This window comes from Malus sylvestris, chromosome 16 (genome assembly GCF_916048215.2).
Source record: "Malus sylvestris chromosome 16, drMalSylv7.2, whole genome shotgun sequence".
Taxonomy (NCBI): Eukaryota; Viridiplantae; Streptophyta; class Magnoliopsida; order Rosales; family Rosaceae; genus Malus; species Malus sylvestris.
Window position 1 is genome coordinate 28,673,607 of NC_062275.1, and position 12,918 is coordinate 28,686,524.

Sequence of the window (12,918 nt, forward strand, 5' to 3'; positions counted from 1 at the left end):
TCTCAATCGCGTTAAGTAAATTCTTGGCATAAGTTTCATGCAATCATAGTAACAAGTGCTTCGTCGATGCTTATGGTTTTCATAGAACTTAATGATTCTTGCTTGTATCTCTATTATGCAATCATGTAGGGGACTTGTGGGGAATGTTTTGGGTTGTCGTATGCAATCATCCAATTCAATAACGTTAGGAAAATCTGAAGGTTAATTTAAGCGGACCTAATTAACTTGGGGCATTGAGAATTCATGGTTTATTGAAAAGCAATTGGAAATCGTTTTGTATGTGATAGGAGCATATTTATGCGCCTTAGTTAGCTAGTTCTTATGCATTTTTGTTATGTTTTCTTTGTTAAAGTAGTCTTTTAAGCTACTTTCTTGTGTTTTCAGGTTTAGCGGACGTATTACATGAAATGATGCAATTTGGAGCTTTTTGGAGCAAAATGTGAGCTTGGATTGAAAAGGACATGCTTGGAACACAAGGTTGGGATGAAATTGAAGAGTTGAAGATTTGAGGTTTCCTACTTGAAGTAGGAAAGCTAAGCCTAAATCGGAATTGGCAACCAAAGTTTCTAAAGTTGGAAGTTTCTATTCTTGGAGGTTTCTAATTTCGAGAGTTTCTATTCTCGGCGTTGGGCTTTTAGATGACCTAAACCCAAATTTCCTTGTGGACCTTCAACCCATGCCGAACCCTAGGGCCTAATCATCTAAAATCTGCCATGTTAAACCCTAGTCCATTCCTCCTAAACCCAAGCCGCACCTTTCCACCTAGAAGCCCTATTTTACAAACCCTAAGCCCTAGTCCACTTAAGTGCCGCACCTAACCCTAGCCCATTATTAAAAATCTGATTTCATTAGGGTTTCTAAGTGCCTATATATACCACCCTTACACCCTAGCCGCACACTCTCTCCCTCTCCATATTCAGAAATTCGTCAAAACCCTATTCCCCACTTTGCCGCAGCCTTCATCCATTCCAGCCACCATTCTCCACCTCTATACACCATCCTACACCTCCATACACCACCCACACACCTTGCCGCACCCCCATACCATCCTAATTCCCTTCCTACATCAAAAATCACATCCAAAAACCCCCAAAACCATCTCTGCCGCAGCAAGGAGAAGAAGAAAGAGGAGCTTTCTGTGCAGATTTCAAAGTGGACTTCTTTGGCATTTTAGGTGTAATCTTTCTTATGTCTTCGATGTTTCAATTCAATAAACTTTGTGTTGTGAGTATGAGGAACTAAACCCCCTTAGTTGGGGGGTGATTCGAAACCATGTACATGCTTGCAATTTGATTCGATTACATTCAGTTGTTATTTCATGAGTTATGGATTCAATTCGTTCATCTATTTGATTGATAACTTATTTGTGTATGTTGATTGAGAGTGCACGCTTAGTTTTCATGCATGAATATGATGCTAGATTATGAGGGAGTTTCACCTAATAGTTACAATCTTATAATCACAAGTAGAGAAGATCGCTTGAAAACGATCGCGTTGAATGAATTCTTAGCATAAGTTTCATGCAATTCATAGTAACAAATGCTTCGTCAATGCTTATGTTTTTCATAGAACGTAATGATTCTTGCTTGTATCTCTATTATGCAATTCATGTAGGGAACTTGTAGGGAATGTTTTGGGTTGTCGTATGCAATCATCCAACTTAATAACTTGTGGAAAAACTGAGGGTTAATTAGTGCAATTCACGGTTAACTTGGGGCGTTGAGTATTCATAGTTTATCGGAAGAACAACTGAAAATCGTTTTGTTTGCAAGTGTGACATGTGTGGAGAAGAACCTCCTAACTAGCTTTTTAACCATCTATTTCACCAAAATCGTTTTTACAATCTGTTTAGTTTCAAGTTTCTGTTTTGTTTTCAATTTTAGTCCAAAACAATTCCCCCTTTAATTTGAAGTCTTAGATTAGTTAGAAAGTGTTTTGATTTGTGTTTCTAAGTATTTTGATTCAAGTTTTCATCAAATTTCGTCCAAATTAGTGTAGGTGCTCAAAACTGCCCAGAAAGTGGTTTTTAGGCAGTTTTGAGCCTTCTAGTTGCTGTTTTAAGTTTTAGGTTTGTTTAAGTGTTTTAACTTTTAGTTTTGCATTCTTTGAGTCTAGTTTAGTGTTTTTAACTTTGTTTTTGAGTGTTTAAGTCAGTTTCCAAGCGTTTAGCAATCCCTCCTAATCCCCGGTCTAGAACGATCCCTACTTACATCTTCGCTACAATTTGACAAAAAGAGGGTTTAATTTGTGTGCTTATCTAATTTGCATCAGTATGCAAGTATAACATGTGTGGAGATGAACCCCTTAGCTAGCCTTCCATTCACTCATTTAAATCAAATTCGTTTTTACAATCTGTTCTAATTTACAAAGTTTGTTTTGTTTTTAAATTCGTCCAAAACCAATCCCCCTTTGTTTTAAAGTGTCAAATTAGTTAGTAAGTGTTTTACTTTGTGTTTTTAAGTGTTTTGATTCAAGTTAAAACCCAAATTCGTCCAATTTGGTGCTTAGTGTCCAAAACTGCCCAGATTGTGTTTTTAAGGCAGTTTTGAGTGTTTTGGTGCTGTTTTGAGTCTTTTGGTTTGTTTTGGTGTTTTAAAGTTTAGTTTTGCATTTTTTGAGTCTATTTTAGTGTTTAAAACTTGTTTTTACGTTTTTGAGTCATGTCCAAGTGATTTTGCAATCCCTCCTAATCCCCGGTCTAGAACGATCCCTACTTACATACATTGCTACAATTGATAAAAAGAGGGTTTAATTTGAGTGTCAACATAATTTTCACATCAAATTTTGGCGCCGTTGCCGGGGATTAGCATCTTTGCTAATCCCTTGGATTGTTATTTTCGTTTTTCTTATTAGATCAAATTCTTATGTTATTTTGTTTCTTGTTTTAGGTACTTGTTTATGACTCGGAGCTCTAATCCGGTTCAAGAACATATTTTAGACTTTGACGACGATTTTGAGCGTGAGTTGAGACGAAAGAGGAAGAACCCGGAACCGAGTGAATCAAGTGCAAGTTCCGAGTCCGTTTCTGAAGTTGAAGAGGAAGTGGAAGACATGGCAGCGGACAACCGAACGATCAAGGAGCTTTCTGCTTCGGGATTGGATAATGCCGCACCTCTATGTATCCAGTACCCTAGGGCGGCTCAGGACAAAACTGCTGAGTTCGAATTAAAGTCAAGCTTGTTACATCACATTCCGAAGTACCATGGGCTGTCCATGGAAGATCCAAACAAGCACTTGAAGGAGTTTGAAGTCGTTTGCTCAAGCATGACTCCGGTAAACGTGGACGGAAGTATATTGAAGATGAAGGCTTTCCCCTTTTCTCTTATGGAAAAGGCAAAAGATTGGTTATATGAATTAGCTCCCGGAACAGTCACATCTTGGGAGAGCATGAAACGGGCTTTCTTAGAGAAGTTTTTTCCAACCTCTCGAGTCATTCTCCTACGAAAAAGGATAAGTGGAATTCAACAAGAAGAAGGTGAGTCTTTTCCTACATATTATGAACGTTTTAAATCTCTTGTTGCTTCTTGTCCACAGCATCAAATGAAGGAGGAGCTTCTTCTACAATACTTCTATGAGGGACTTCTACCAATCGAACGACAAATGCTAGATGCCTCGGCGGGAGGAGCATTGGTGGACAAGACCCCCACGGCAGTAAAGACCTTGATTGCAAATCGAGCGTTGAACGCTCAACAATACGAAGGTGTTGGACAAAGAGGCACTCCACGGCAACACCAAGTGAATGAGGTAAGTGCCATAACCGAACTCCAAAATCAAATGGCTAACCTTACTACTTTGCTTTCTCAGGTTGTGGAAGGGCCAAAAGTTCAAAATGTAAGTGCGTTGGCGTATGTTCCATGCAAGGACACCCTACGGACAAATGCCCACAATTGATCGAGAACGGAGGGTGGGAGACCCTCAATGCCGTGGGTTTTGGGCAGCAATACCAACAAAGGAATGATCCCTTCTGTAACACCTACAATCCCAGTTGGCGTGATCATCCAAATTTCAAATGGCGAGAACCCCAACAAAGCACATTTATGCGCCTTAGTTAGCTAGTTCTTATGCATTTTCGTTATGTTTTCTTTGTTAAAGTAGTCTTTTAAGCTACTTTCATGTGTTTTCAGGTTTAAAGGACATATTACATGAAATGATGCAATTTGGAGCTTTTGGAGCAAAAAGTGAGCTTGGATTGAAAAAGGACATGCTTGGAACACAAGGTTGGGATGAAATTGACGAGTTGAAGATTTGAGGTTTCCTACTTGAAGTAGGAAAGCTAAGCCTAAAAGTTTCCATTTTGGGTTGATCTTTCGTAAACCGGAATGGCCTTGCGTTTGAGCAACATTAGAAGGTTCCGAAGCGTTGGAAGACACAAAGAAAGGTGTTAGAATATTTTCTCATCGTTGCCATGGGTTAGGGCTTAGTTTCTCTTGGTTTTGGGCTTTTTAGAAGCCTATCCACACTCCCACTAATCAGCCGCACCTTTCCCCTTCTAGAACACCTATTTCCTTGCCTTGCAAGGCTTTCTAGAAGCCCTAACCCTAGCCCACTTAATTGCCGCACCCTAGGCCCTTTTCTCACCTAATTTCTGATTGTTTAACCTATTTTTCTGGTGGATTTGGGTTTCTAGAAGCCCTAATCTGATTTGCTAGGGTTTTTAAGTGCCTATATATATATTTCTACACCTAGCCGCACATATCATCTCTCCACAATTCAGAAATTCATCCAACCTTATTTCCCCACCTTGCCGCAGCCATCATCACCCTAATACCTCTTAGCCGCCACTTCTCCATAAAACCAGCCACTTCCCACCCTTTGCCGCAACCATTCTACACTTCCAGCCACCATTCTACACCTCCATACACTGATGCGAAATAGATAAGCACACAAATTAAACCCTCTTTTGTCAAATTGTAGTAGAGATGTAAGTAGGGATCGTTCTAGACCGGGGATTAGGAGGGATTGCTAAACACTTGGAAACTGACTTAAAAACTCAAAAACAAAGTTTAAAACACTAAACTAGACTTAAAGAATGCAAAACTAAAGTTTAAAACACGTAAACAACCCTAAAACTCAAAACAGCAACTAGAAGGCTCAAAACTGCCTAAAAACCACTTTCTGGGCAGTTTTGAGCACCTACACTAATTTGGACGAAATTTGATGAAAACTTGAATCAAAATACCTAGAAACACAAATCAAAACATATTCTAACTAATCTAAGACTTCAAAGTAAAAGGGGATTTAGTTTTGGACAGAAATTGAAAACAAAACAGAAACTTTAATTAACACAGATTGTAAAAACGATTTTGGTGAAAGGGATGGATAAAAGACTAGTTAGGAGGTTCTTCTCCACACATGTCACACTTGCAAACAAAACGATTTTCAGTTGTTCTTCCAATAAATTATAAATACTCAACGCCCCAGATTAACCGTGAATTGCACTAATTAACCCTCAGTTTTTCCACAAGTTATTAAGTTGGATGATTGCATACGACAACCCAAAACATTCCCTACAAGTTCCCTACATGAATTGCATAATAGAGATACAAGCAAGAATCATTACGTTCTATGAAAAACATAAGCATTGACGAAGCATTTGTTACTATGAATTGCATGAAACTTATGCTAAGAGTTCATTCAACGCGATCGTTTTCAAGCGATCTTCACTACTTGTGATTATAAGATTGTAACTATTAGGTGAAACTCCCTCATAATCTAGCATCATATTCATGCATGAAAGTTAAGCGTGCACTCTCAATCAACATACATAAATAAGTATCAATCAAATAGATGAACGAATTGAATCCATAACTCAAGAAATAACAACTGAATGTAATCGAATCAAATTGCAAGCATATACATGGTTTCGAATCACCCCCCAACTAAGGGGGTTTAGTTCCTCATACTCACAACACAAAGTTTATTGAATTGAAACATCGAAGACATAAGAAAGATTACACCTAAAATGCCAAAGAAGTCCACTTTGAAATCTGCACAGAAAGCTCCTCTTTCTTCTTCTCCTTGCTGCGGCAGTGAGGGTTTAGGGCTGTTTGGGTAGTTTTGGATGATTTTGAATGAGGAAGAATGGTGGAAAAATGTCTAGGCTGGGTGTAGGGCACGGCTAGGAAGGTTTGGGGTCAGAAAATATGGAGTTGGGTGAAGGTTGGGCTCGGCAAAGGTGAGGGACAGGTTCTGGCGTGAATGGAGTTTTCTGGATGTGTTTTTGGGTTTTTGAAAGGTAGATAGGATAGTATGGTGGTGCGGCAAGGTGTGGGAATGGTTTATGGAGGTGGAGAATGATGTATGGATGTGTGGAATGGTGCTGGAATCGATGGAAGCTGCGGCAAAAGGTGGGAAAGGTTGCTGGAATGGGTGGTGGCTGCGGCAAGGAAGGGATTAGGGTGATGGTGAATTTCTGATTTTTTGTAGAGGGGAAGAGTGGTGCGGCTAGGTCTAGAAACTAAGTATATATGCACTTAAAAACCCTAACAAATCAGATTAGGGTTTCTCTAAACCCAAATCCACCAGAAAAATAAGTTAAACAATCAGAAATTTGGTGAGAAAAAGGGCCTAGGGTGCGGCATAGGCTTAGGGTCCACAAGGAATTAGGGTTTAAGTCATCTAAAAGCCCAAAGCCAAGAATAGAAACTCACGAAAATAGAAACCTCCAAGAATAGAAACTTCCAACTTTTAGAAACTTTGGTTGCCAATTCCGATTTAGGAAAGATCAACCCAAAATGGAAACTTTTAGGCTTAGCTTTCCTACTTCAAGTAGGAAACCTCAAATCTTCAACTCTTCAATTTCATCCCAACCTTGTGTTCCAAGCATGTCCTTTTCATTCCAAACTTTTGTGCTCCAAAAGCTCCAAATTGCATCATTTCATGTAATATGTCCTTTAAACCTGAAAACACATGAAAGTAGCTTAAAAGACTACTTTAACGAAGAAAACATAACAAAGATGCATAAGAACTAGCTAACTAAGGCGCATAAATATGCTCCTATCAAATTCCCCCACACTTAGCTTTTGCTAGTCCTCGAGCAAAACAAACAAAAGAAAGAAAACGAAACGAAACAAACTAACTAAAGCAAACCTAAACCTTCCAACGTTGCCTCAGGGATTTCCAATGCACATGACATGTTAAAGATTGCTATCCCCACAGATTTGAGTTATCTTTACACAAGCACATACTTAATTAAAGCCACCACTTACTAGTTCACAAGTAATCAATTAAAACAATGCTTTGAATGTAGTAACATGCCTTAGAGAATTCCCTCATTTCCTTGCAAGATATACACTCTATTTTCACTCAGATTTTCTAACTCCACACCCTACACTAGTCATATGTGAGAAGATTGATGTAGATATGAAAACGAATGCTCACATATATGTTTCACAAAGAACGCAATTTCTAGAGTTAAGAAGCATGTTTAGATATGATCTCATGAATGGAATGCTACTACTTAGATGCGAGAACCAGTGACACCATATGCTCATACCAAATTCAAACTCCACAAATTGAAACACATAACACTCAAGGTAGAAGTTAAGGGTTGTAATGGGGCTTAGGTTGTTGGTTAACAAGGAAAGGATAGGGAAAACAAACGTTCTTCAAGCAATAGTAAGCAAAGCAATGAAATTGAGACTTAGAATTCACTTAGATTGCAGAAACTAACTTTAAAACACAAGGGGAAGACTTAAACAACTCCTTAGGGCCGAATTCATTGTTTTGGGCCCTTACTTCAACAAACATACTTTGGAACTCTTTCTCTCAATTTTTCAACTCTTTTTCATACTTTTCATATTTTTTTTTTTCTTTTCTTTGCCGTGCCTATGGCACACAATTCCTCATGAAAAATACTTCCCCCACACTTGTTTTCTGCCAACATAAATAAAAAGGGAATTCAATTTGAATCATGCATTACTATGCTTTAAGAACAAGGTATGGATGGTCCTAAACTAGGCTAGGTGAGGTTAATGTGGGTTAACAAAGAAAAGGCTAAACAAGGCTCAATGGGGTTAAAACCTACAAAACATAATGACATCGGGGATTCATGGCTTTTTGGCTAAGGTGGTGGTCACTACACAACTTCATCTTGAATATGTGTTATGCAAATCAATAACATGCTTTGAATGAAATGGGCATGAGTTCTAGCATTTGGAACTAAATGATGAAACGCCTTCTAAGTAGCAACCAAGCAAAGAATAATGAGATCATGCAACGACTTAGAAAACAAAGAATGCACAGATTTTAACTCTCCAAATAAACGTTTAGGCTCAAGTCTCACAAGGTTGTAGCGTTAGTTTGAGTTCCTTCCTTCAAGCATGTTACAAAAACTGATTTTTTTCTTTTATGATTGCATGTGAATTCATAAGTTATAACCACAACCAAGCATAAAGAGTAAATCAAACTTTCATCCATGTTAATCACTCTCTTTAACAGCCATGTAATTACAAACCGAATCCTCATCATTGTGTTGGAAGGTACCCTAAAACACAAACAACACACAAAAACAACTCTTTTTGGGTTTTTAAAACAAATTTTTCAAATTTTTATGTAATTTTCGGATTTTTACTTCAAAACACACTAAAACACACCAAAACTGCTCAAAAACACTTAAAAACAGCAAGGAACAAGTCTTCAAGTTTAGGGTGATAAAATCCCACGAATTTGCATCTAAAACACTTAGTTACCCCCCCACACTTAAATCAAACATTGTCCTCAATGTTTCAAGCATAAAATCACACTAAACAAAAAGAAACACACAAACAGCAACTAAAACAACTAAATAGGCAGATTCGAAATAAATAACAAAGGGAAGAGTTTAGGAACGCAAATTTGGAATTGGAGTGATTCCGTGGTCTTCCTTTGTTGCATTGCATGGGTTGCCTCCCAAGTAGCGCTTTCTTTAACGTCGTACAGCCGGACGAAAAGCCCATTCACTCTCCATTTGTGCCCACGGCACTCAAAGAAATATCCTCCACGGTTTGTTCAACAAAGTTCTCATAATATGGCTTCAAACGGTGTCCGTTCACTTGGAATTCGTGACCTGTTTTGAGACTTTGAATCTGGATGGCACCATAAGAAGATATGTTAGTAATAACAAACGGTCCAATCCACTTAGAACGTAACTTACCGGGAAACAAACGTAAACGGGAATTGAACAATAGCACTTTCTGCCCAATTGAGAATGATTTCCCACGGATCATGTTGTCATGGAAAGCTTTGGTCTTTTGCTTGTAAATTCTTGCATTATCGTACGCCTCAAGCCGTATCTCATCAAGCTCATTCAATTGCAATCTCCTTTGACTTCCTGCTTCCTCGAGGTTCATGTTAAACTTCTTAATGGCCCAAAATGCTTTGTGCTCCAATTCAACAGGAAGATGGCACGCCTTGCCATAGACAAGTCGGAAGGGGGACATCCCAATGGGTGTTTTGTACGCCGTACGATACGCCCAAAGTGCGTCATCAAGTCGTAGACTCCAATCCTTCCTTGTTGGCCCAACGGTCTTCTCTAGGATTTGCTTGATCTCACGGTTAGAAACCTCGGCTTGCCCATTAGTTTGAGGATGGTAAGGTGTAGAAACCTTATGGGTGACACTGTATTTCCTCAATAACGCTTCAATAGTCCGATTGCAAAAGTGTGACCCTCCGTCACTAATGATCACTCGTGGCATTCCGAACCTTGCAAAAATGTTAGTTCTAATAAAATCTGCAACCACCTTAGAATCATTAGTCCGGGTGGCCTTGGCTTCCACCCACTTTGACACATAATCAACCGCAAGCAAAATATATGTAAAACCATACGAAGAAGGAAAAGGACCCATAAAATCAATACCCCAAACATCAAAAATTTCAACATTTAGGATAGAAACCTGCGGCATTTGGTCCCTAGCACTAATACCACCCATTCGTTGGCATTTATCACATGTTAAGCAAAAAGTTTTAGCATCTTTAAAAATACTAGGCCAATAAAATCCACATTGTAACACCTTAAGGGCTGTGCGTTGTGTACCAAAGTGCCCTCCACATGCATATGTGTGACAAAAACTCAAAATTGAATGACATTCAGAATCGTGCACACAACGACGTACAATCTGATCGGGGCAAAATTTCCATAAGTACGGATCATCCCACACATAAAACCGTGCATCATGCCTAAGTTTATCACGTTGGTGCCTAGTGAACTCACTTGGAATACGTTTTGACACTAAAAAATTAACAATATCGGCATACCAAGGCGCACTAACCTTAATGGACAGCAATTGTTCATCGGGGAATGTCTCCAAAATCGGCAAAGGCTCCTCATTATGCACCATTCGGCTTAGGTGGTCAGCCACCACGTTTTCACTTCCCTTCTTGTCCCGAATCTCAATGTCGAACTCTTGAAGTAACAATATCCATCGAATAAGCCGTGGCTTGGCCTCCTTTTTGGTGAGCAAGTACTTCAGAGCTGCATGATCAGTGAAAACAATTACTTTAGTTCCAATTAGATATGATCGAAATTTATCTAAAGCAAAAACAACGGCAAGGAGTTCTTTTTCCGTAGTGGAGTAGTTCAATTGTGCATCGTTCAACGTCCGTGAGGCGTAGTAAATGACATGCGGCCTCTTGTCCTTTCTTTGTCCTAAAACAGCTCCTAAAGCATAGTCGGACGCATCACACATGAGCTCGAACGGTAGACTCCAATCCGGTGGGACAATGATGGGTGCCGTGGTCAACAACTCCTTGAGTTGTTTGAATGATGCTGTGCACTCCTTGGTGAATTCAAACGCCACTTCTTTTTGTAGGAGTCGGCAAAGAGGTTGTGCTATCTTCGAGAAATCTTTGATAAACCTACGATAAAATCCTGCATGGCCAAGAAACGAACGAACCTCTCTAACCGAAGTCGGAGAGGGTAAGTGACGTACAAGATCTATTTTCGACTTATCAACCTCAATACCCTTTTCAGAGATTATATGACCTAAAACGATACCTTGTTTAACCATAAAATGACACTTTTCCCAATTAAGCACAAGGTTAGTTTCAACACAACGTTTTAGGATCACACTTAGATTATGTAAGCAACTATCAAATGAATCACCAAAGACGCTAAAATCATCCATAAACACTTCAATTATCTTCTCTACATAATCAGAAAATATACTCATCATGCATCTTTGAAATGTAGCAGGTGCGTTACATAAACCAAAAGGCATGCGACGATATGCAAATGTACCAAACGGGCATGTAAAAGTGGTTTTTTCTTGGTCCTCAGGTGAAATGACAATTTGATTATAACCAGAATAACCATCAAGAAAACAATAGAAAGCATAACCCGCTAACCTCTCAAGCATTTGGTCAATGAACGGCAATGGGAAGTGGTCCTTCCTCGTGGTGGTGTTTAGCTTCCTATAGTCAATGCACACCCTCCAACCGGTTTGAATCCGTTGAGGGACAAGCTCATTCTCGGCATTAGCTACCACCGTCACTCCTGATTTCTTTGGCACGCATTGAACGGGCGAAACCCACTTACTATCCGAGATTGGATAGATAACCCCACAATCTAGAAGCTTTATGATCTCCTTTTTCACTACTTCCATCATCGGAGGGTTGAGACGGCGTTGAGCCTCTCTAGTTGGTTTGGCCCCCTCCTCAAGAAATATGTGATGCATACAAGTCGTAGGGCTTATACCTTTAATATCGGCCAATGTCCAACCTAAGGCAGATTTGAACTCCTTCAAAACTCGAAGCAATTTCTCCTCCTCTTGTGCCGTGAGGGAGGAGGAGATGATGGCAGGTAGTGTTTCATTTTCTCCCAAGAAAATGTACTTCAGATGGCTTGGCAAAGGCTTGAGTTCAAGGATAGGTGCCTGAATTATAGATGGAAGCAATTTGTTAGTCGAAATGGGAATGGACTCACGGTTAGTATACTTACCATCAAGCTTAGGTGAGGACTCAAGGGCAGCCACAACTTCAAGTAATTCCTCACTAGGGGGCACGGCATGGGATAACTCATGTATGCCGTGGGCATGCATGCAATCAGCCCCCTTTGTTTTGAGTTCCATGCCTTGTGTAATGACTTTTTCAAGCGCATCTTCATTTAAATCGTCGAGATATCCCTGCGCCAAAGAGTCAATTATATCAATAGAAAAGCATGAATGGTCCTCACTAGGGTATTTAATGGAATTAGAAAGATTAAAATTAACAACTTCCCCATCGAATTCCATGGACAAAGTTCCACTATACACGTCAATCTTCGTCCGGGCCGTCTTCATGAATGGCCTTCCAAGTAGAATGGGCAGCGAAGGAGCATGGTCCGATTCATCCATTTCAAGGACATAGAAATCCGCCGGGAAAACTAAATGATTAACCTGCACAAGAACATCTTCCAACACTCCCTTTGGATAGGCGTTAGATCTATCGGCCAATTGTATTATTACCCCATCATTTTTCAACGCTCCTAAGTTCATAGATGCATAAATGGAATATGGCATAACATTTATAGAAGCACCTAAATCAAGCATGGCAGATTCAAATCTAGTATTCCCAATAACACAAGGAATGGTAAAGCTACCTGGATCTTTACATTTGGGAGGTAATTTGCGTTGCAAGATGGCGGACACATTCTCACCTACCTTGACCACTTCCTTGGTCGCCATCCTCTTCCTCGTGGTACACAACTCCTTCAAGAACTTAGCATACCTCGGAACTTGCTTGATTGCATCTAACAAAGGTATGTTAACTTGAACTTTCCTAAAGGTTTCAAGGATATCCTTTTCTGCCTCTTCTTTCTTCGTTTGCTTGAACCTACTAGGAAAAGGCACATTTGAAGGGAAAACATTAGTAGGAACTGAATTGGACACATTCTTACCTTTGTGGGACGAATTGGGCAGATTTGGGACACTAAGAGCTTGCGGCAAAGGTGGAACCACCTTTGCC

At 39.7% G+C, this 12,918-nt stretch overlaps 1 protein-coding gene across 1 annotated transcript in view; it reads right to left on the reverse strand.

Annotated features, from left to right (window-relative positions):
- Positions 1–10,341, reverse strand: part of LOC126609263 (uncharacterized) — a 75,713-nt gene extending 65,372 nt beyond the window's left edge. Inside the window, exon 1 of the mRNA XM_050277226.1 lies at positions 9,549–10,341. Within this exon, the coding sequence (XP_050133183.1) occupies positions 9,549–10,316 (768 nt within the window). The 5' untranslated portion in view covers positions 10,317–10,341. The remainder of the gene's footprint in view (positions 1–9,548) is intronic.
- Between the last annotated feature and the right edge of the window lie 2,577 nt (positions 10,342–12,918).